General features: G+C 36.2%; 1 protein-coding gene across 1 annotated transcript in view; it reads right to left on the bottom strand.

Moving 5' to 3' along the window:
* Positions 1 to 24,793, bottom strand: part of Otogl (otogelin like) — a 132,888-nt gene that overhangs the window by 104,198 nt on the left and 3,897 nt on the right. Inside the window, exons 5-10 of the mRNA XM_090328305.1 lie at positions 23,755 to 23,853; positions 22,565 to 22,719; positions 17,950 to 18,071; positions 13,575 to 13,780; positions 7,656 to 7,783; positions 7,339 to 7,445 (exon numbers count right to left, since the gene is read on the bottom strand). Coding sequence (XP_090184431.1) covers positions 7,339 to 7,445; positions 7,656 to 7,783; positions 13,575 to 13,780; positions 17,950 to 18,071; positions 22,565 to 22,719; positions 23,755 to 23,853 — 817 coding nt within the window. The remainder of the gene's footprint in view (positions 1 to 7,338; positions 7,446 to 7,655; positions 7,784 to 13,574; positions 13,781 to 17,949; positions 18,072 to 22,564; positions 22,720 to 23,754; positions 23,854 to 24,793) is intronic.

The raw sequence follows: 24,793 nt of genomic DNA, 5'->3' as shown, positions 1-24,793 counted from the left end.
GGAGGAAGCCATAGCTGAACAAGAGGAAACCATAAACAAGGTGATAAGTAAAAAAGAAGAAGCCATAAAGGAGGCCATAATAAAGGCTGTTCAAAGAAAGATGGATGAATTCATAGAATCCACAAATAAAAAGGTGACCGAACTCCAGCAAATGTTCAAAGAAAATAAAGCTACTGAGCTAACCACTCAAATGGAAATCAAGGAGCTAAAGAAATCCATACATGATCTAAAAGAAGAGATGCAAGGCATCAAAAATGAGCAATTAGTAGCAAGGGAGATGAAAAATAAAGTACATAGCTTTGATAGCAGGTTAGACAATGCAGAGGAGAGAATTTCCGGGGCTGAAGATAATTTAGTTATTATAGAGAAAGAAGAGAAAATGAGTCAATCCAAATCTAGGAAAAATGAGAGAGCGCTTCAGGAGGTCCAAGATACAATTAGGAAGCCTAATTTAAGGCTAATTGGTATTGAGGAGGATCTGGAGAAAGAGGTCAATGGTATTGGAAATATACTTCAGGGAATCATCTCAGAGAATTTCCCAAATATCCACAAGGGCAGACCCATCCAGATACAAGAAGCTTTTAGAACCCCAAACAGACCTGACCAGAAAAGAACATCCCACCGCCACATCGTAATCCGAACTGGATCAGTAGAAACCAAAAAAAGGACCCTAAAGGCAGCCAGGGAAAAGGGTTCAGTAACCTATAAAGGAAAACCAATCAGAATAACCCCAGATTACTCAGCAGAGACCATGCAAGCAAGAAGTGACTGGAAGCATATATGTCATGCCCTTAAGTCAAATAACTACCAACCAAGAATCCTGTACCCAGCTAAGCTCTCATTCATAACTGAGGGAACAATAAAAACATTCCATTCCAGGGAAAAGCTGCAACAATATGTCGCAACAAAACCAACACTACAGAGAATTCTGAAAGATGTTCTATACATAGAAAACCAAAATAAATGCAATATAGGGAAAGAAATGGCACCTAAACAGCATACCACCTAAGGACCACAAGAACTGTCAAGACACAGGCCCAAATAAAAGCTTTTAAAAATGGTAGGACCTAATAAATATCTCTCAATCCTAACTCTCAATATCAATGGACTCAACTCTCCAATTAAACGGCATAGGCTGTCAAGTTGGATCAAAAAGCAAGAGCCATCGTTCTGCTGTCTTCAGGAGACACATCTTACCCAAAAAGACAAGCATCTTTTGAAAGTGAGAGGTTGGAATAAACTCTATCAAGCTAACAGCCCCCATAAACAGGCTGGAGTTGCCATCCTCATATCAGATAAAATAGACTTCAAACCAAAATTAGTAAGGAAAGACAAAGAAGGTTACTACATACTACTAAAGGGATCTTTCCTCCAGGAAGACATAACGATCCTAAATATTTACACACCCAATCCCGGAGCTCCAAACTTCATCAAGCAAACTTTACTTACACTGAAACCATACATAGATCGAAATACAGTGATTGTTGGTGACTTTAACACACCACTTTCACCTATGGACAGATCAACAAGGCAAAAACTCAACAGAGAAACCTTAGAACTGAACAACTATATAGACCTACTAGATCTAACAGACATCTGCAGAATATTCCACCCAGCAATGACACAATATAGGTTTTTCTCAGCAGCACATGGAACATTTTCCAAAATAGATCACATCTTAGGCCATAAAACAAACCTGGACAGATTCAGAAACACTGGAATTACTCCATGCACACTCTCAGACCACAAAGGCATCAAACTGGAACTGAACACACATCTCCACCAACGAAAACCCTGTAACTCATGGAGACTGAACAACACATTGTTGAATCACCAATGGGTCATCGAAGAGATCAGAACAGAAATCCAACAGTTTATGAAATTTAACAGTAAGGAGCACACAAAATACCAACTCCTTTGGGACACAGCAAAGGCAGTACTCAGAGGAAAATTTATAGCGCTGAGTGCCTACAACAACAAGTTGGAAAAATTGCAAACCAACAAGTTAATGTCTCACCTTAAGCTCCTGGAAAAAGAGCAACAAACCAACCCTAATCCCAGTAGGAGAAAGCAAATAATTAAAATCAAAGCAGTATTAAATGATTTGGAATCCAAAAAAACTATAGAAAGAATCAACAAAACAAGGAGTTGGTTCTTTGAAAGAATTAACAAAATTGACAAGCCCTTAGCAAATCTTACCAAAAAAAGAAGAGAGCATATCGAAATAAACAAAATCGCAGATGAAAATGGTAATATCAGGACAAAAATTACCAAGATCCAGAATATCATGAGGGAATACTTCTCAAAACTTTATGCCAACAAATTTGAGAATCTAGATGAAATGGATGAATTCCTAGCCAATATTAACATACCCACACTGAACCAAGAAGAACTAAGCCAACTCAACAGGCCTATTTCAAGCTCTGAAATAGAAATGGCAATTAGAGAACTTCCACCTAAGAAAAGCCCCGGGCCAGATGGATTCACAGCTTAATTCTATAAGGTCTTCAAAGCAGAGCTCACACCAATACTCCTCAAACTCTTCAACAAAATTGAAAATGAAGGTTCCTTACCAAACTCATTCTATGAAGCCAGTATAACCCTGATCCCCAAACCAGACAGAGATTCATCAAAAAAAGAGAACTATAGACCTATATCTTTGATGAACATCGATGCAAAACTTCTCAACAAAATACTGGCCAACCGTCTACAACAACTCATCAAAAAAATTATACACTATGATCAAACTGGATTCATCACAGGGAGGCAAAGCTGGTTCAACATACGCAAATCAATTAATATAATTCAACAAATCAACAGGAGCAAGGACAAAAATCACATGATTGTCTCAATAGACGCGGAAAAGGCATTTGACAAGATCCAACACCCCTTTATGTTAAAAGCTCTGGAGAAACTAGGAATCCATGGAACATTCCTCAATGTAATAAAGGCTGTGTATGAGAAACCTACTGCTAGTATTACACTTAATGGTGAAAATCTAAAGCCATTCCCTCTAAAATCAGGAACGAGACAAGGATGCCCACTCTCTCCACTACTCTTTAACATAGTACTGGAATTCCTAGCCAGTGCAATAAGGCAAGAAGCAAGCATAAAGGGGATTCAAGTAGGGAAAGAGGAAATAAAACTATCCCTCTTTACAGATGACATGATTCTGTATTTAAAGAATCCTATAGATTCTACTCCCAAGCTCCTTGAGCTGATTCAAAGCTTTGGAAGAGTAGCAGGCTATAAAATCAACCCTCAAAAATCAACTGCCTTCCTTTATGCCAACAGTGAGAGGAACGAGGCAATAATCAGGAAAGAAACTCCTTTCACAATAGCCTCAAAGAAAATAAAGTACCTAGGAATTAGCTTAACTAAGAATGTAAAGGACCTTTTTGATGAAAACTTTAAAACCCTAAAAAAGGAAATTAAAGCAGAACTAAGGAAATGGAAAAACCTCCCATGCTCCTGGATTGGAAGAATCAACATTGTGAAAATGACAATCTTGCCAAGAGCTATCTACAAATTCAATGCAATACCCATCAACATCCCAATGTCATTCTTTAAAGAAATAGAAGAAGCAATCCAAAATTTCATAAGGAATAATAAAAGACCCCGTATAGCAAAAACACTTCTTAGCAGAAAGGACAGCGCTGGAGGAATTTCAATTCCAAACTTTAGACTCTATTACAGAGCTATAATTATCAAAACAGCTTGGTACTGGCACAGAAACAGGCCTGAAGACCAATGGAATAGAACTGAGGACCCAGATATTAAACCACAGACCTATGGCCACCTAATCTTTGACAAGGGAGCCAAAAAAATAGAATGGAAGAAAGATAGCCTCTTCAACAAGTTGTGCTGGCAGAACTGGTTAAGCACCTGCAGAAAACTAAAGCTGGATCCTTCTTTGTCGCCTTGCACTAGAATTAACTCCAAATGGATCAAAGACCTGGAGGTAAAAGCTGACACACTGAAAACTCTACAGGAAGGAATAGGAGATACACTAGGCCTCCTTGGCACAGGTCGAAACTTTCTTGATAAAGACCAAGAATCACAACAAATCAGAGAAAGGCTGGATAAGTGGGACTGCATTAAACTGCAGAGCTTTTGTATGGCAAAGGACATAGCTAGTAAACTAATCAGGAAGCCTACAGAGTGGGAGAAGATCTTCACCAACCAAACAATGGACAAAGGCCTCATATCTAAAATATATCAACAACTCAAAAAATTGAATCCCTCCAAAACTAACCTCCAAAGTAACAACCATCCCATTAAAAAATGGGCCAAAGACTTAAAGAGAGTCTTCTCTGAAGAAGAAACAGAAATGGCCTATAGACACATGAAGAAATGCTCAACATCTCTGGTCATAAAAGAAATGCAAATCAAAACACTCTAAGATTCCACCTCACTCCAGCTAGAATGGCCAAGATCAGGAAAATTAATGACAACAGATGCTGGAGGGGATGTGGCCAGGAGGGATCACTACTACACTGTTGGTGGGAGTGCAAACTCGTTCAACCACTATGGAAAGCAGTGTGGCAGTGCCTCAAAAGGCTAAACATAGAACTCCCCTATGACCCAACAATTCCACTACTTGGCATTTACCCAACCACCCAGAAACAAGGACATACTAAACCCACTAGCACAACAATGTTCATTGCAGCACTATTCACCATAGCAAAGATATGGAACCAACCTAGATGTCCCTCAATTGATGAATGGATCAACAAGTTGTATTTGTACACAATGGAATTCTATGCTGCTGTCAGAAAGAATGACATCGCCCCATTTGTTAGGAAATGGAAAGACTTAGAAAAAATCATATTAAGTGAAGTAAGCCAGACTCAAAGGAACTTAGGCTCAATGGTTTCCCTCATTCGTCATAATCAGTAGAAACCTTGGGCTCTACTAGCACAGATTTGCAATAGAGCAAAATCTTGATACATAAGGACATATAATGTGAAGCTAATTGAGAGGACCTCCAGGATAGTGAAACAAAAGCCATATAATGAATGATTGTTGTCCTTAATGTACTATGTTGTCTCTCATCTCCTTTGCTGTCCCTTGGTTATCTCATATTGTTATAGTATCTCACTTTGTTATCCGATATATTGAACTTATTTGTATTTGGATATTTGAAATTTGATAGGGAAGGGGGGAAAACCAAGACGGGTGGGGGGTGTGGGGGGGGAGGGAAACGGGTACCAAGACATGTGAAAGGGTATCAATGTATGTGAATTAATGCACCTTCTGTCTGGCAAATATCCTGTAACTCTTTTACTAATTACAATAAAAAATAATAATAAAATTTAAAAAAAAAGAACCCTTGAAAATTTGCAACTCTATATACAAGCCAAAGAATAACTGAAAAAAAAATAATTTTTGTTAATATGTCTAATCACATACATTTGGCCATTCCTTTAAAAGATTAGTTTGTTTCAACAGCTGGTAATTTATCTCAAGTTCTATGTCCAATTTGTTGTCAAGACAATTTCCTGTTGTAACTGTTAGCATGATTTCAAATGACATCTGTGACCTTGGCATGGAATTGCCTACTAATGCTATTTTCTAGTTATTTCTTCCCTAAAATTGTATGAGTGACACATCACAATTTTCTGTCTGAAATATTCTGAAATGTCTGTGATTTCTGTCATCAACAAGTCCCATGTTTTCCTTCTTTTCACCACTATTCTTGCAAATATCACCAAGTATTGCTTATGGTTCACTGTCAATTGCAGCAGTTATGAAATCAAAAATATATCAACACACACACATATATATATACAAATTCAATTATTGTACTATTTTGATAATTATTTTATTTTAGCATTCTTCATAACCATATTGCATTTTGTGTATTTCAGACATCTTTGTATGTTTGTCAGTACTAGGCTTGAACTTAGAACCTGGGCACTGTCCCTTAGCTTTCTGTGCTCACTGTTATGTTCTAACACTAAAGCCACACCTTTAATTCTGGCTTTTGTTACCCTCACTGGTTTCCAACTGGAATCCTCAAATCTCAGCCTCCTGATTAGCTAAGATTTCAAGAATGAGCCAACACTGCTTACATTAGCATTATTTAAATCTGTTGATGGCTCTACAATCCCCAAGGTGGGCTACATTCTCATCATGAAGTTATGTAAAACATAGACATGGTCACTGCTATCCAGTGAATTTTATTGTGTATGTGGGGGTGGGAACATAACTCAAGTTTGAACTCAGTGACACCAAGTACTTTATCACTTAAGCCATGCTCCATGCACTTTTTGCTGTAGGTAATTTTTCAGTCAGGGTCTCACACTTTTATACCAGGATAGTCTTCTACTGCAAATTCTCCTATTTATGCTTCCTTCCCTCTTTCCTAAGATTACCAATAAGTGAATTACAGTGTTTGCTTTATGTTTTGCCCAGGCAGTCCACAAACCATGATTCACTCAATATTTGCCTCCTGAGAGGCTAGGATTATAGACATGAGCTATTATACTCAGGCTTCCTGTAAACTGTAACAGTCATTATAGTACAGTTCACTTCTTTTAACATGCCCCACTGTGTTTTCTGAACTGCTAGGAAGGCTAAGTTACAGAAGTACATTTCACATAAAGAATACTTTATGGTTTCTACAGATTGTGACAAATGAGGGAAACCATTGAGCCTGTGTTCCTTTGAGAATGGCTTACTTCACTTAATATGATTTTTTCTAAGTTTTTCCATTTCCTAACAAATGGGGTGATGTCATTCTTTTTGGAAGCAGCATAGAATTCCATTGTGTACAAATACCACATCTTGTTGATCCACTCATCAACTGAGTGACATCTGGGTTGGTTCCATATCTTTACTATGGTAAATAATGCTGCCACAAACATCGTTGTACTAGTGGATTTAGTATGTCCTTGTTTCTGGATAATTGGGCTCTCATAGCAGAGATTTGCAGTAGAGCAAAACCTAGATACATAAGGCCATATAGTATGACGCTAAATGAAAGGACCTCTAGGATATAGAAACAAAAGCCATATAATGAATGATTGTTGTCCTTAAAGTACTATGTTATCTCTCATCTGTTTTGCTGTCCCTTGGTTAACCTATATTTTTATCTGATATATTGGATATATTTGTATTTGGTTATTTAAAATTGGATAGGGAAGGGGGAAAAACAAGATGAGGGGTGAGGGTGGGGGGAAGGGAAATGGGGACCAAGACATGAGAAAGGGTATCAATGTATGTGAAGTAATGCACCTTCTATCTGGTGAATATAATGTAACCCTTCTATTAATTACAAAAAAATATATATGAAAAAAAGAATACTTTATGGCAAACTCTAATCAATTCACTTACTTGCATAGGTCATTAACACAGCTGGCAATATATAAGTATGGGTCAATATATTCATGACAGCTTAGGAAAGGGAATTGCAAGAGTATCTGGCACTTGAAGAAGATTGCCTGTGAATAAACAGATGCCAGTTACCAAGACATATTGATGGATGGATGTCTTCTCATTTTCCATTTTTTACTGATCTAGTTCCCTGATTCTTTCTTACCAGGAAAGAGAGGTTGTTTGTGCTTAAAAAGCTTAATCAATTTAGTGCTAAATATATAAACAATGCATTTGCTTTGAATCCAACATGCCCAAATTATTCATATCAAATTTACCTCAAATGCTGGCATTCCACTGGAACATGGGTTTGGAAAATCTGAAGGTGTGGGTACACATTTTCTGTCATCTGGAATTTGCACCAACCAACTATTTGCAAACATAGCAATGTCTTCTGTGTAGTCCTCTATATTTCATGCAAACATACACAAGTAGCCATGACTTTATCAATTTCTACTATCACAGGCATTGCTTTTCAACATTAACTTCTTGGTCAAAAAGTTATACTTTTACTACCAATATGATATCAAACTATCATATTCCTTCAGCATAATAAAAACTAAACTCTAAAAGTGAAAAAAATATCAAATAAGATTTAGTACCCCAGAGAGAAAAAGCAAACTATTGAAACAACACAGAGAAGGATAGAAGGCAAGCTGGTACAGCTTGGAGTAGTTCTACAAGGAATGGTTGTATTGGGAGAAGAAAAATATTTATAAAATTACCACATAAATAAATAAAAGTTTACTTTTAGTTGACATTACTCAGAAACTTGTTAAAATTGCTTTTCCATTTTGAAAAGCCACAACAATCAATTTTGATGTTGGAGCAGTTGGGGACATTTCTGTGAACAATCACTTAGATAATTTTTTTAAAAAAAAACTAGAAAAGGTACCTAAAGAAGAAAAAGATAAGAAATGAGTAGTTGTCATCTAAATATGATTAACTATAGAATTTCATATGCTCTGAAAAAGGCCCGGTATTAAGAATCTTGAACCTGTACATTAGTACCATGTATATGCACTAATGGATGTTTGATGGTGAATATTGTGGACTCTTGGTTCTAAATCAAGTTTGAATTGTCTCACTATCTGACCTGTGAACAATGTGTGCAAAGTGGGCCTGCTCTAATGAACCTATTTTAAAAGGATGAAAAATTCTTTTTAAGGTTAATTTTTTTTGAAAACATCATACTTTAAAGTCAAAAGAAAACAAATGCTAATGGGGATATGGACTAAAGTGACTCTACTACACTGGTGGTGGGAATGTAAACTTGTTCAACTATGCCAGAAAGCTGTATAGAGGTTTCTCAAAAGACTAAACACACTATAATCCTAACTACTCAGGAGGCTGAGATCTAAGGATCACAATTCAAAGCCAGCCCAGGCATTAAAAAGTCCATGAGAATCTTATCTCCAATTAACCACTAGAAAACCAGAAGTGGTTATGTGACTTAGGTGTAGGGTGGTAGCCTTGAGCTGAAGAGCTCAGGGACAATGCCCAAGCCCACAGTTCAAGCCCCACAACCAACAAAATTTTTTTTAGAAAAAGACTAAACACAGAGCTTTCCCATCATGCACCAATTCCACTCATGGACATTTATCCAACAGAACACAAACACACAAAAAAGAAGCCCAGGCTAAAACTACTATGCAGCAGTATTTGCCATAGCAAAGATATGGAATCAACCCAGATGCCCCTCAGTTGATGAATAGATGAAAATGATTTATATAAATAATGGAATTCTACTCATCCATCAGAAAGAATATTGTATCATTCATAAGGAAATGGAAAAACTTGGAAAAATTATATTAAGTGAAGTAAGGCAGACCCAGTGAAACTTAGGTTGCATGGCTTCCCTCATTAGTGGTAACTACAATTTGCCTACAAATCTGTAAGTAAACACATTGTATGGTAAAAGGGGGAAAAAAAGACCAGGAGTTTGGCCTAGTTGTAGAGTGCACAAAGATCCAGGTTCAATTCCTTGGTACCACATACACAGAAAAAGCTGAAAGTGGTGCTGCAGCTCAAGTGGCAGAACTCCAGCTTTCAGAAAGCCCAAGGACATGCTCAGGCCCTGAGCTTAAGTCCCAGGACTAGAAAAAAAGGAAAAAAATAGACTAGGACATGATATATGATACAGATCTCTAGATATTGACACAATAAGACCAAAGAGCAGATCACAAAGGCTCAACAGCTAACTATGTGCATATGATCATGTAAGATAATATTTTATAAAATGAATTCCAAAAAATGGAAACAAGAAATTTCTGTTATTATTGTTATTGCTGTTGTTATTATCTTTTCCTTTTGTCTTGTTAGTTTATTTGCCTTTGGGAAGACTTGGGGGCACAAAAAAGATGGGACAAAGAGGAAAGAAAGAAAGAAAGAGAAAGAAAGAAAGAAAGAAAGAAGGAAGGAAGGAAGGAAGGAAGGAAGGAAGGAAGGAAGGAAGGAAGGAAGGAAGGAAGGAAAGAAAAAAGGCACAACAAAAGAAAGAAAGAAAGAAAGAAAGAAAGAAAGAAAGAAAGAAAGAAAAAAGGCACAACAAGAGCTACAAGTAAAATGGGAACACACTATTAGTGTTCACAAAATGATGAATGATTTAAGGAAAGGAAGAGCAACAAAATGGGGAAACAAAGCACAAACTTCGAACCAATGGAACATCAATACTCACAATATGTTGAAAATTAACACTACAACTTTGGAGGGAGCAGTTGAAGGAGAGAAAGTAGAAGAAAGACAAGGGAAGGAGTAACAATGTTTGACAAATAAATATATGTAATTGTAACCCCTCTGTACATCACTTTGACACTAAAATTAAATTTCAAAAAGACAAAGCTTAGAGAAAAAAAAAGGTCTTTTTTTTTTTTTTTGCTAGTTCTGGGCCTTGAACTCAAGGCACTCTCCTAAGGCTTTCTCAAGACTAGAGCTCTACCATTTGAGCCACAGAACCAATTCCAGATTTCTTCTATGTATGTGGTACCAAGGAATAAAACCCAGGTCTTCATGCATGCTAGGCAAGCACTTTACAACTAAGCTAAACTCCCAGCCCCAAGACTTCATTTTAACCCTAGCTTTTTTATTACATACTTGACATTTCTTATCCTACATTATAATAATAAAATAGTGATAAAGGTATTTGTCATGAAACTTTGAATCCATATCTATGGAACTGTATGTAGGAGCCTACCAAACACTATTAGAATGCTTCAGGTGAAATATGCTTGAAGCAGAATATCAAGCATCCTTGCTGTGATGCCGTTGATAGTGAGAAAGAGACAGATTATCATGCTGAGCAGGATGCTGGCAGATAAAGACCTGCATGTTCGTACCCAGTGAGACCTCGCCATCAAATACAGAAACAGAATTCTCAACTCAACAGGAAATTCTCAAAAAGTCAAAGTTCTTTATGAATTTAAACCTGAAGGATAGGTAAGAACACAGGGAAGAGTGTAGTTTTAATTACTGTTATAATTCAGTGTCACTCAAACACTTCTCTGAAGATGAATCAGGAAAGTATAACCTTTGTTTCAAAAACTATAAAAGGACTAGGCAAGTTAAGGATAAAGTGACTATCTTTAGACATTGTGCTATTGTTTCACAACATGGATGGGAATCAAAGGGACATGTTTTCTTTTAAATCACATCCCTAAATTTTTTTAAATTACTTTGACCTTTAAAATTGTTAAGAAGTCAAAATGTCTCTTTAAGATCTTCCCAGATGCTTCCTCCCCATCACCCATAATCCAACACAACTGCCACCTGCCAATTTCCCCCTTCTAGTCCTCTTGTGGATTGCATAGTCCTCTCAGGATGCACAACCATCTATGTTCCAAGTTATGGAGTCTGCTTGGCCCTTACTCAGATCCCTCACGCCTTGAGTCTCTGAGTCCATCAAGAAAAGTGCTATTTCCTTTCTTGACTTCCATACTACAATCCTTGGGTATACTGAGTCAGTTGCCAAAGCAGTCTTGTCTAACTGTAACTCTGAGAACAGTACTACTCTCCTTCATGAAGCTTTGATATAGAAGAAAAATAAATTAATAATTATCACTAACTAGTTCTGGTTAAATCTAAAAGCCTTCTTCCCAACAGTCTGAAGTTTCCATCTTTGTTGGCTCCATATTAGTTTTGTGGAATCCTGCTATCTAATGTAGATTCTAGTAAGACACCTGAGGATGCATTATCCCTTACAGGCAATATTTCTGCATTTGAATAGGGCTGCTTAAATATATGCAAATACATCTTCAAACAATTTCATTTCAGCTCCATTACAGGTTTATTGAGGAATGCATAGAGATGACCAATAATTAAGTGAAATGACCTGAGTATTATCTATATGTCAGACATTCTAAATATTTTACAAAAATTATCTCATTTAATCCACATAATTCCATAAAATGTAAATTATTGTTATATCATTAAACTTAGCATCTGAATAAATAGCAATGCACATTTAGAATCCCATGGTCTGACTCCAGAGCCCAGACTCTGAAATTGACATTTTTTGTTTTTTGGGTTTTTCTTTTTTTTGCCAGTCCTGGGCTTGAGCTCAAGGCTTGAGCACTGTCCTTGGACTTTCTCAAGGCTAGAGCTGTTCCACTTGAGCCTCAGCACCACTTCTATGTATGTGGTACCAAGGAATCAAACCCGGGTCTTCGTGCATGCTAGGCAAGCACTTTAACCACTAGGCCAAACTCCTGGCCTGAAATTGACATTTTTTATGTCCATCAAAACCCAACCTACTATCTTTTTATGCCTAAAATATAACAAGAGTTAGTATGCAGCAACTTAGAGTATCGAGGGCATTGTTCACATAATTATCTAGGTACATTATGGAAAGCCAATCAGGTCTGCAGTCTAACCCTAACAGTTTTATTTATGAGCTCCATTATATTGGCTATATTAGCTGTGCTTCAATGATTGAAAATAATATAGCAATTGTGTATATTAATTGTGGGCATCAAGAGTAACAAAGTATATTGTTACTGAGATTGACAATATTATGTATCTTGCCACAAACCAGTCCAAGAGTTTAGAACTATTTCCCTATACAGGGAAGCTGAAGAAGCTGAGCATCTAAAAGAGTTAAGGGGATTATATTACAGAACTTTTAAGGGCTGAAGCAAGATTCTACCTAGTAAGATAACTGGTGATAAGAACAATAGCCTTTCTTGTGTCACTACACATAAACCTAAGTTATTATTTTGGCTGGGTCCTCCTATTCTATTGTATGTAGACACTAGGACCTGCACCAAAGTAGACTGGATTCCTAACTCATGAGGGGAATTTTATAATTTAGACTTACTAATTAATCAGGTAAATCTATAAAATCTTTCTGAGTTACTACCCAACTTTTATAATCCTGGTTACATATCATTTTCTTTACAAAAATTGTTAGTTGTTTAATTTACTCCCTATCAAAACCTAGTAAAAAATTATTTTTGTTATCTTGATACATAAGGCCATATAATGTGAAGCTAATTGACAGGACCTACAGGATATTGAAACAAAAGCCATATAATGAATGATTGTTGTCCTTAATGTACTATGTTGTCTCTCATCTCCTTTGCTATCCCTTGGTTATCTCATATTGGTATAGTATCTCACTTTGTTATCTGATATATTGAATTTATTTGTATTTGGATATTTGAAATTTGATAGGGAAGGGGGGAAAACCAAGATGGGTGGGGGGTATGGGGGGGGAGGGAAATGGGTACCAAGACATGTGAAAGGTTATCAATGTATGTGAATTAATGCACCTTCTATCTGGCAAATATCATGTAACCCTTTTACTAATTACAATAAAAAAAAATAAATTAAATTAAAAAAAATTATTTTTGTTGTAAACATGTTAGACACAAAAGGGCTTGTACTACTGCAGCATAAACTCCTAGAACAGAGAGGTGTGCCAAGTTGCTTAATATAGACATACTAGTAGATACAGATACACAAGCTCCAGATAGAAGGTAAATGGGTTGATTAATATTTACTGAATATGTGCTTCATCTTCACTTAGAAAATGTAAACCAAGCTCATGGTTTTCAGCAATGACCTCAAATGTTTTCCTTTTCAAGCTAAGTGAAAGGCAATCAGAGCCAGGGACTTTCCAGGTTTGTTAACAATGGAGTTCTAACTGCTGAGAAGAGAAAGATTTTGGAAAATACCAGCATGTTTCTATCTGCTTCACTTACCTTGATGGATGATGAAATCATCAGACTGAATGTCATTGTAGTTTCCACATAGGCCACATGATCTCCCTTTATGTTCTTCAGACAGTTTGAGATAAATTCCGGATATTCCATCCCAAGCCAAAGTAAAGCCAAAAGTTGTTTTGACCAAAATGTAGTCAGCTAGTTTCTCAATGAAAACCTGTCCGATTGTCTGGGGCAATGTTAAGCTTAAAAAATAGAGCAAGGGCAATCTAAGAATCATGATGGAACATCAGTTATAGGGGATGTCTTTTCTTCTTGGAATGATTCAGATAGTAATTTAAAGGGACTTATTATCATTGAAGAAAGTATTCAATGAAATTCCCAAAGCAATCATCTAACAAGAAATTTCAACATTCTTGAAAATATAAATATTATTTTATATTAAATGTCAACTAATTAATACCAACTTACTACAATTAACATTGTATTAATATAATGCTAGTAATGTTCATTCTAAGGTTGTTAATTAATTCTTCTAATATTAAAATGAAAAGATAATGATAATGAGACTCTTGTGTCACAGTGAATTACACTTAAAACTTGAATATCTATTTTAACCAACCAAAAGTTCACACATTAACTACAGGTACAATTTTAAATCTAGGAAGTAACTGCCTCTTTAGAATGTGAAGATTTTCAGGTATTTTTAATCTAGAAATTTAAATATAAACTAATAATTCTTTTCAACAATTTTGAAGTAAAACGAAACAGGGGTTAAAATACACAAACACACTTGAATAATGACTTTGTTTAATTGAATTTTAAATATGCCTATAAGGAAATCACTTCAGTCATCAAAATGGCAATTTGGAATCAAGTGATGTTATTAAAAGAAAATGTTTGGAGATGATTAATTCTTGTTTACAATTCTACTGTTGCAGGAAATATTATTGGAATATGACATGCTTTTCTCAGGGAATTGCATAATTTATATTCATACTTATCTCACTGGATACAATTTGACTTATTTAAGCAAGGATCACATAGAATTTTTAAGTTCCTGATACAATGTCTCGTATTCCATCTTTTCACAAGTATGTGCGCCTGTAAAGGCAGTGAGAGTCATAGGGAAGCAAAGAAAACTAAACAATTGGACCTTTTTTAAAGTAAGGTAAATCACCTAGAAACCATTTGAAAGAAGTCTATTCTTCCCTGTATGAATATTTTCACAAAGAGTGGTTGCTAATAATTAAAGAAACTAGAAAATATATTAGACATCCATGTCAAAAGAAAGTGTAAAATAGTGATGTCAGAAGTATAATTGATAGGTATAGTCACATATTTCTATCAAAAAAAAAACAGATTAGCAATTTCCTTTCTAGTAGGAACATGCAACAAAAACTAGAAAACTAAGTATGGTGGCTCATGTCTATAACCTCAGCCAGATAGATCTTATCTGAAAAATAACTAACATAAAAATGGATTGTCCTGTGATTTAAGTGGTAGAGCACTACTCAGGAAAAAGAAGTATCAAGAGAAAGCAAAAACAAAAATAACAGCAAGCAAAAACTATAAAATTAGTGATTGTCGAAAGCAGAGAGATAAACTGCAGATAAACAATGAAAAGTACCATTTTTACACCAAGTTATTTTACAGATACACACAAAATTGGTTATAAACAAAGGGAAAATAATTCAAAATTGAATAGAAAAATAAAATATCTAAATAAATAACCTCTTATTAAAAATTATAAATATGAAGGATTCAGAGAAAATATCAGTTTGAAACATTGAAGAAATAACATTTGTCTAAACTGACAAGTTTATAATAACTATAGTGGAAGAAGTATTGTCTTATTTTATAATAATGCTAATTGTTTGGATTTGTGGTGGTTCTATCAAAAGTAATGTTTTGTTTGGCTTTCTGCCACTTGGTCATTTGGTCTCTTTCACAGTTAATTTAACTAAGCACACAAGTTTCCAAAGCAAGGAAACTGTGCTTATCCTGAAACTCTGAACATAGAAGGAGGTGAAAGAAGACGAAGGATAGTAGCTAGAACTAGATATACTCCATTAAGTCTAAGAACTGGTAAGTGGAATTCTGCTTTTATTTTATAATAAGAAACACAAAAATGTAAACTACAGTAAATGTGAAGATCAATATTAAACAATATTCAGCAGCTAGGTGTGGTGGGACTCTTACAGGAGTAAGAGTCCCAAGTAGTCAGAAGGTAACTGTGGAAGAATATTGATTTTGAGAACACCCCAGGAAAAATCATCAAGACCTTATCTCAAGAACAAGATATAAATGAGAAGGGCTAAGAGCATGACTCAAATGATAAGGCTCTTGACAAAAGTGTTTGAGGTCCCAACAAAAAAGAAAAGAAGGGAAGGAAAGAAGAGACAAAGGTAGGGAAAAAAGAAAAGAAAATATTTAGAGGTTTTGATGCAGAACTGGAAGACATGAAATCCACAGAGAGGATAGCTAATATTCAGAGCCACACACATGAGCTTATTTGGACAAATTCTCTTCACAGCATTATTATAAGCAACATTGCCAAAAAATAACTATTCTTTTTTTTCCTGTCAGACAACTGGAAATATGCATGGGAATGCTTTTTCTTTATAAATACTAAATATTGTGCTTTTTATTTAACAAATAGTTGATAGTCTTGAAATTTTGTCTCAATAGCATCCCTGTTTTACAAAATGTAATAATTTTAAATACCTCCCCCACACAAATCTCATATATAAACTAAATAGGCCAGGCTCAATAATTCATGCCTGTAATTCCAGCTACTCAGACAGAGACTTGAAGAATCAGGATTTGAAGCCCTTCCAAATAAAAGGGTTTTTGAGATGACCCTTCCCTCATCTGAATCACTAACCAGGATGCTGTTATATGTACCTGTGGTCCAAGCTATTTAGAAGGCTATCGGTAGGGTGACAGTTGTCTAGCATGGACCCCATGAAAAATCAGGAGACCCTATCTGAAAAATAGCCAATGCAAAAAGAGCTAGGTATAAGGCTCAAGCAATAGAGCATCTACCTAGCACGAGACCGAGTTTTAAACCCAGTGCCACCACATCATTAAAATCCTTATCTCCTATTTGAATGCTAAGCAAGGAAATGATCGAGAAAATGGGCCTCAGAGTGGTAAATGGGTCCTTCTTGTTGCTTCAGCATTACAGGTTTCTGGTGCTTGGCACAGAGTTCTTTCTACAAGCATCTGCTGCCTCTTGAGGAATCTAAGCTAAGGATAAGGCATCATTAGTGATTAGCACTTTGTATTGGAAGGTATCTCCATGGTTTGGACCTTTAATAGTGACTTCTGCATGATGAATAAATTTGCTGCATCCCACAATTTACTTTTTTGGCATATTTATCTAGGAATTATTTAGAATGTCATGCTTCTATAGTTTTTAGATTGGAAAAGTAGATTAGTCCACAGTATTCCAAGTTGAAAATGTAGGAGTTTCTGTTAAACATAGAATCATCCCCTTCCCCTAAAGTCTCAGGCAGAAAGGAAGTCAGAGGCTCCTCAGATCTCTCAATGAAATCAGTAATTTATCAGCTCTGAGTCTTTATCTGCTCTTCAATGGAAAAAAAATCTCAAATCTCAAAGACTCTCCAGGATTTTTACAAAATAAAAACTTACCAATGATTTCTGTAAGACAAGCTTTAAAGAAATAAAGAAAAGTTTTAAGTAAGAGGAAGTCAATAGTCAGAATTGGAATATAAGGATAGCACTTCAATTACTCAGGGGAAAAAATGTGGTCATGACAACTATAATCCTAACACCTCAGGAGATGGTTGGGGGATTATAGTCTGAGATCATTCCAGGCAAAGAGAAGTTTTCAAGACTCCAACCTACCCCGTGACTGGATGCTGTGGGGTGTGCCTATTATCCAGTCTATAACATGACACAGTAGCATGCACCTATAAAGCCAGCTATTGGCAAGCACAATGTTTAGGCACAATGGCACTTGCCTGTCATCCTGGTGATATGAGGAAGCACAAATATGAGGATGACAGTCTACTCTGGCACTGGTATAACCTTATCTTGAAAATAACATTCAGCAAATGGGCTGGCAGAGTGTTTCACTTGGTAGAGCACCTGCCTAGAAAGTATGAGGCCCTGAGTTCAAACTCCAGTACCACCAACCTATGTACCTATGTAACCATAGTTATATTTTGCACAAGCAGTAGAGTGCTTACACAGGCTACATTTTTATGGCCATAGAGTTGGCTTCAGAATCTATCGAATTTTGTTGTCTGTGTGACACAGCTATAAGGATATTGTTAAAAAAGAAAACTTCTGCCTTGCATTCCATGGTTCACTTATAATCTGGAATATTTGAAAAAATTGACTAATCTATGATGTTATTTTCATTAGAAAATTTATCATGTCTTACCTGATCCCATTCCTTTTTATTTCATGACCATAAATTTGAATTTCCTCTTGGTTTGAGAAAAATAAGCTGATTGACCGATAGCAAGAGTATACTGACCCAAGGCATCTAGGACTATTGTGAACCTTTAAGGGAGGAAAAGAACAAAAACAAAACAGAAAGAGCATAAAAACCAACAACCGGTACGACTACTGTTCGATTAAAATCATTATGGATGGGTACTATTCTACTCTAGCACCATCAGTCCCACACTTTATAAAGTTAAAACTACATTTAGGAGTGCTAATTAATTCCAGATAATTTTAGACTGATATATATTGTTACATGTTGGATATTAATATTCTGAAGACACCTGGTATATGTTGAAAAAAAAGTTCTGATAGAAAAAACGATAGGCACAACCAAGACACAATTTTAGTATCTATGTTCATATATTGCTACCTATTGTAGAATGATAAAACAGAGCCACCTGGAGCTGTATACCAAGCAAAATCTAAAGGTTGGGAAAGTGCTTATGATGTCAGTAGATACAAAATTTATTTTCTTTTTACTTGTTCTCAGATCTTTAGGAAAGAGACATCATTACTTAAAACACTGATGAAAAATTTAGTTTACTTGTAAAAGAAAAATGAAGCAAGGAAGAAGGACAGAAGGAAGAAGAGAGAAGATACAAGTTGATTTTCTTCTCCTATATGAAATTCACTTCAGAAGCCCCCTAAAGTGAAGTATAAGTAAACAAAACCATAAAATTACTGGGGGAAAACCATAGATAACTATAAGAGTATAAAATAACTTTAAAACATACATGTGATTTTTAAATTACTAATACTGAGATAGAATTTAAGACCATAGTAATTACTTAGTATATATCAATCTAATGGTAAATCCACACATTAGGTTTACTATAAATCATGTACCATGCCCTGTACTTTCAACAAATAAAAATATCCAGGGGCCAGGAGTTTGGCCTAGTGGTAGAGTGCTTGCCTAGCATGCATGAAGACCCGGGTTCGATTCCTTGGTATCACATACATAACAAAAAGCCAGAAGTGGTGCCGTGGCTCAAGTGGTAGAGCCCTACCCTTGAGAAAATCCAGGGACAGTGCTCAGGCCCTGAGCCCAAGCCCAGGACTGGCAAAAAAAAAAATCCACCTTAATGGAACTTTGCAAATGCTGGAAAACATAATTAGAATATTTTTTTAATGCTGGGAGACACTAGGGAGAAATACTAAGGAAAAGGAAGTATTTCAATGTTAGGTGGTTAATTTCAGATTAAGTAGCCAAGTTAGGTCCCTCTGGGATTCTGGAAGCAAAGGAATGTGAGGGTTGGGAGCATTGCCTCGTGGTAGAGTGCTTGGCTAGAGATTCTGTGGTATACACAGAAAAACCAGAAGTGATGCTGTGGCTCAAGTGGTAGAATGCTATCCTTTAGAAAGCCCAACGACATTGCCCAGACCCTGAGTTCAAGCTCCAGGATTGGAGGGTAGGGACAGGATTGGGGTGGGGGCGCAGGGAGTGAGAGCAAGCTATATAGGAACTTTAGAAAATAATTCTGGGCAAAGGGAACACAAGCACAAATCTCAAACCTCCAGCCTCCATTCCCATGAAGGATGGTAGGCGAGTATTCTCTGGAGAAACAAAATGAAAACAGAAGGAAGAAAAAGATATAAATATCAATATATAAGCACTTAATTAATGAAACCAGAGGACAACTGTTTCAACTCACACCACTCAAACAAGCCCTCTTCATAGATTAAAAATTTCCAGCCAGCTTTCCCAACTTTATTCTCAAATATAAACAAAGATTTACAAATCATTCATCTGATAACTGTTCAACATTGAAAGAAAAATAGCAGTCAGGTGCAGTAGATCTCATCTATAATCCTAGTTACTCAGAAGGCTGAGAACTGAGCATTGTGGTTCAAAGCCACCCCAGGCACTAAAGACAGTGAGATGTTTATGTCCAATTAACCACCAGAAAATCCGAAGTGGCGCTGTGGTTCAAGTGATAGAGCCTTGAGTTGAAGAGCTCAGGGACAACACCCAAGCCCAGAGTTCAAGCCCCACAACCAACCAAAAATAAAAATAGAGAAACCAAATAAACAAAAGAGATTAAAATAACTGAACAGTAAAGAAATTTCCATAAGTTCTCTCTTTAGAAGGAAAAGTGAGTATATAACACTTATCAAACAAGAATTAAGTGCTGTGAAAAAAAAAAGCAGTGTAAAAAAAAAAAGTACTTAAAAAATAAAGAGGGCTGGCCCCGAGAGTAGCTTAGTGGTAGAGTGCTGGTTGCCCTGGATTCAAGTCCTCAGTACCACATACACAGAAAACCCTGGAAGTGGAGCTGGGGCTCAAGTGGCAGAATGCTAGCCTTGAGGGGAAAAAAGTGTCAAAGGGCAGTGCCCAGGACCTATGTTCAAGCCACAGGATTAGCACAAAAGAAAAAAAAAAGGTTGAGTGTCCTAATGAGGAAAGCAGCTACAGGTACGTGTAACGTGCATGTTGTCTAAGTGTTACGCGTGTCTGTGTGCCTGATAGGTAACGAAGCATGGAGTGTAATATAGTTAAGAGTATTCCTCACCACAGTAAGAAGAGGTTAAATAAGATTCAACTTTGAAAATAAGGAAAAAAAAATATATCAGATAAAAGCTGTAAATGACAGTTGTTAAAAAGTAGGAGTATTGGCATTAGGGAGCCAGCTTTCTGTTGCATTGGGTAATAAAGAAAGGCAGAACTATATTTTTTCTCGCGCTATTAAGGATAAAATCCAAGGCCTTGCACATGCTAAGCAGAAGCTCCATTTCTGAGTCAAGTACCAGATCCAGGGCTACTGTTTTGATATGCCTCAAAGAAATCTTTTTAGCTATGTTCATATGTCATTCTCATAAAAGTAAATTTAAAGTTAAATAGAAAAGCATTAGATATAAAATATACATCAATAAAATATCAGTATTTCTTTTTGAAATACCAATTTTGAAATATAAATTTCCAAAAAGGACATTTAGAATCATTTGATTATCCCATTAAACAAATTTAGCTAATAAATGTGTGTGTGTGTGTTGAGAATATTTGCCATGAAAGATCACAATGTGTTATTAAGAGAAGATCCTACAAGTGAACATATAGGACAAAGTATCATGCATGGTATGATCTCAGTTTTATAAATATGAATAAAATCTAGAGGAAGAAAGGCCTAGAAGGAAACTAACTATACATCAAGCCATTAGCAATGGAATCCATGGTTAGAAGTCCTAACTGTTTTATAGACTTCTCTGAAATTTCCAAATTTTCTACAAAAGAAGTGAAGTACCTTTTTAACCAGGTAGGGAAAATGGCATTTAAAATAAGTGAATTTCTTATTTTGAAAGTAAATTTTGAAAAATAAGAAACAAAAAATCCTGGGTCCAACAGAAACTATCTATTCACTTGTGAAGACATTGCTCAGCATTGCATTCTTTTCTAAGAAGACCTAGTTCACACCCCTTAGTCCTGGAAAGAGTGAGCCCTGGACAAGAACATTTCAATGAGAATGAGAAGAGTTCCAGTAATAAAAACTGGTGGGGAGGGGAGAGAGGGAAGGGAATCAAGTGTATTGAGGACAATGATAAGCTGAGACAAGGATTCCTGTAAATAGGGAAGATGTAATGCAAGAACTTCATATCTCAAGAGACTGCTGATATTTCATCCAATACCCCATAATTTAACTCTCAACATATCTCTTTGCCTTTCTAGGTCACAGATGCAGAGCCCTGAGAAAAATTTCAAGTCCTGTTAAATAATAAATATGTCTCACACAAAGAACAAATGTAGGCAGCTATAACATAGTTAGAAAGAAAAAGGTAAATGTGATTCAGACACATGGAGTTTTAGCTTCTAAATGGAGATTCTTAGAAATTCAGAGAATAGTCAGCAGGGAAAGAAATCTCTGACTACCTTACTTCAACGATAGCCACCCTGCAGCTTGCATTTTGATGTCTTCTAAAATTCCATTCAAATCACAAATTCTGCAACTGAGAATCAGTTCTCTGAGCTCAGACTTATAATAGCGATGTATCCAGAAATCATGTAACTCATGTTCTCCATTTTCTAAATGTCAGCCTCCAGCTCATTCCTAGCATGCCATTTTATTTTATTAATTTATTTCATTTCATTTGGGGCTGGAAACCGAACGAACCTAGTTGCTGGGAATGCTAAGCATGCTTTTTACAATTGTGCTATAGCCCCAGGTCAGTGGGGACATTTTTATTTAACTTAGTCATGTAGGTATCTCTCAACTGAAGTGTCAAGAGGAGAGTTCTGTTAATGTGGTTGGTGCCTAAACTTAACTGTCATCACAATGACCCATAGAATATAAAGGTAAGGGATATTAGCTGGCCTTGACATTGCAATAACATAAATGATGCAGTCTTGCACTGCCTGTAGGACTGTCTAACATGGATTTACAACCTATTTCCTGTAGTGTTGCATTATATTCAAACTTGTCACAAACCGGAATCCTTCCACTAAGGACAGAACCTTGAATAATTTCTATGTCCTACCATTTTTTCCAGTACTTTAAAACACATGGATTTCCAGTGACAACTTTTTAAGTTAGTTATATTCTAAGAGTACCTACCCATACTGTATATCGAGGCTCCAAGTCGCCGCAGTCCTTTGCAAAAACATAAGAACAGTTTCCTGGGAAGTAATAGTAGATGCCATCAAATGTTTCAAAATGATACTGTCCCCAGGTTTTGCATATCCCATCTCTTCCACTTCCCAAGTTTGGGACTGAAACAGAACAAGATTATATTCAGAAGGACAAAATAAATTTCATCTATCTCTACTAAAGTTAAAATATGGTAAGTGAGCCTGATTTTTATTAGAGTTCTCTATAGCCTGTGAGGAAATAACTAGCATAGAAATACCAGGGATTCTCAAAACAATCAAATCCCTTGAAGAAAGAGTCTCCAAAATGCTGTGCAAGAAAGAAATTTATGTTAGGAACTTCATTAATTTTGCTTCTAGAAGAAGACTCAAAAATGAAAACAAAACAAATGCTTCAAAAGAACAGGGGAGAAGGACCACCTTCACATCTATTCTTTCTTTTTGAAAGGTAGCTAAATTTGCTAGTTTTGGTCATCTTTGGCCTCTTGAGGAAAACACTGCATTTGGCTGGATTTTTATCTATGTCTCATCTCTGTAACCTATTTCCATAGCATCTAGGACTTTCCTTTCAAGTTCATGGCACAGAGTGAACTCTGGTCTATCTCCAGGGGAGAGGGATATATCTATACTATTTGCCCATGTATTCCCTTGGGCTGGAGTCTGCTAGGTAATAAATAATAATGTTTGTAGATAATAGTTTGTTGATCCTTATTAATAAAAATACTATCTTAGTAGATAAAGGTATTCAAAGGAAATTTTTTCCTGTGCTTGAAGAACACTCAATACCATTTCTATTTTATGCATAAAATGCCCAGGTAATTCAGAACCAAAAGACTGAGTGGTTTCCGAGGAGGAATTTAATTTACAAAGGAAAAGAGATATAAATATGGCTTGATCTCGATGGCCTAGGATGAGTTAAAGTGGAAAAAAAATCCTTGAGAAAATAGTTTAGCTCAATGAGTGGGGAAGGTGAGTATATCTATTTTCTTTTGCATTATTTCTAAATGACTCCAAATTACTGAGTATGAATTATGATCTCTTTAGTTAATATATAATATGACTGCCTTAACTCCCAATGCATGAATAGTACTGTAGCAAATTATGCCTTAATGTTGCTTCAGTATCCTATAATTCCCTCATAAATATCCTTAAACTTACCAATCTGGCACCTGGTCCCGAGAGCCTGAAATATTTGACAATCACATGTACCGGTCTTAGAACAGAAAGCTCCATTAAGGCATTCATGAGGACAAGAACCTGAGGACAAAATAATAAGTTATCTTCTGGCATGCATCAGTTCTTATAAACATAATATGTCACGATCAAGCTTGAACTAAGTGTAACTATTAACTTAAACAGAACTCTGGGCCTTTTGCCTTGCAGAGCTAAAGAATTAAACCATCAAATCTCTATCCAGTTCATTTCATGATGTGTGCAGTGAAGCAAGAAAGACAGGCTTTCACATCTCAAAGAACTCCAAGAGCAAAGGTTAGCCTCCTTCAAGCAATTGAAAGGTCAAGTTCCCATGTAAGGAATCCCTGTCCCAGATGATGAGAACCAGAAATACACAAGTCGCTGATGACTGGTGGCTAGAGTCTGGCACCGCTGCACATAGCAGTGGCCCCTCCCCCAGGAGAAAGCACCCTAGAAGAGAGGATGGTATCTATTGCCAATTTGTGGGATTGTAAAAAGTATAGAACAAAAACAAAAAAAAAACTCCCACTTGAGAAGAGAATAATGACACACTTCATTTGAAGTTTGTCTATTAATCCTTAGGCTGGATTACAAATCATGCCATCTTCGAACCCTGTGCTCAATGTAGATGAGACAGAAGCCAAAATCCCTGTGGTCACAAAAATGTTACTCTTCACGAAAAGAAAAAGTGACCCTGAAGAATTGCATTGCAAAGAAAAAGCAAGTGACATAACAGTAAATTTAATTTTGACAACATGGAGAGAGTTTGAGAATGCAAATGAATCACGTAGAAACTTCTGCTCTTAAGGACAGGACAAGAGGCAGCTGGCAAAACTCAAGCAGGAAGGGCTTATATGAGACATTAACAAAACTACAAACATCTTTGAGTTACTGTAAAGTATTAGTCAGGAAGTTGGGTTTGTCTGGATTCTATCAAGTTCATGGAAGCCACTTATCTAACTGCAATAATTTAACCATAGGTCTGCCAAAAAGTAAGAAAAAA

This window comes from Megascapheus bottae, chromosome 2 (genome assembly GCF_031878675.1).
Source record: "Megascapheus bottae isolate mThoBot1 chromosome 2, mThoBot2.hap1, whole genome shotgun sequence".
Taxonomy (NCBI): Eukaryota; Metazoa; Chordata; class Mammalia; order Rodentia; family Geomyidae; genus Megascapheus; species Megascapheus bottae.
Note: the sequence above shows the minus strand (reverse complement) of the source record. Positions and strands in the feature narration are given on the sequence as shown.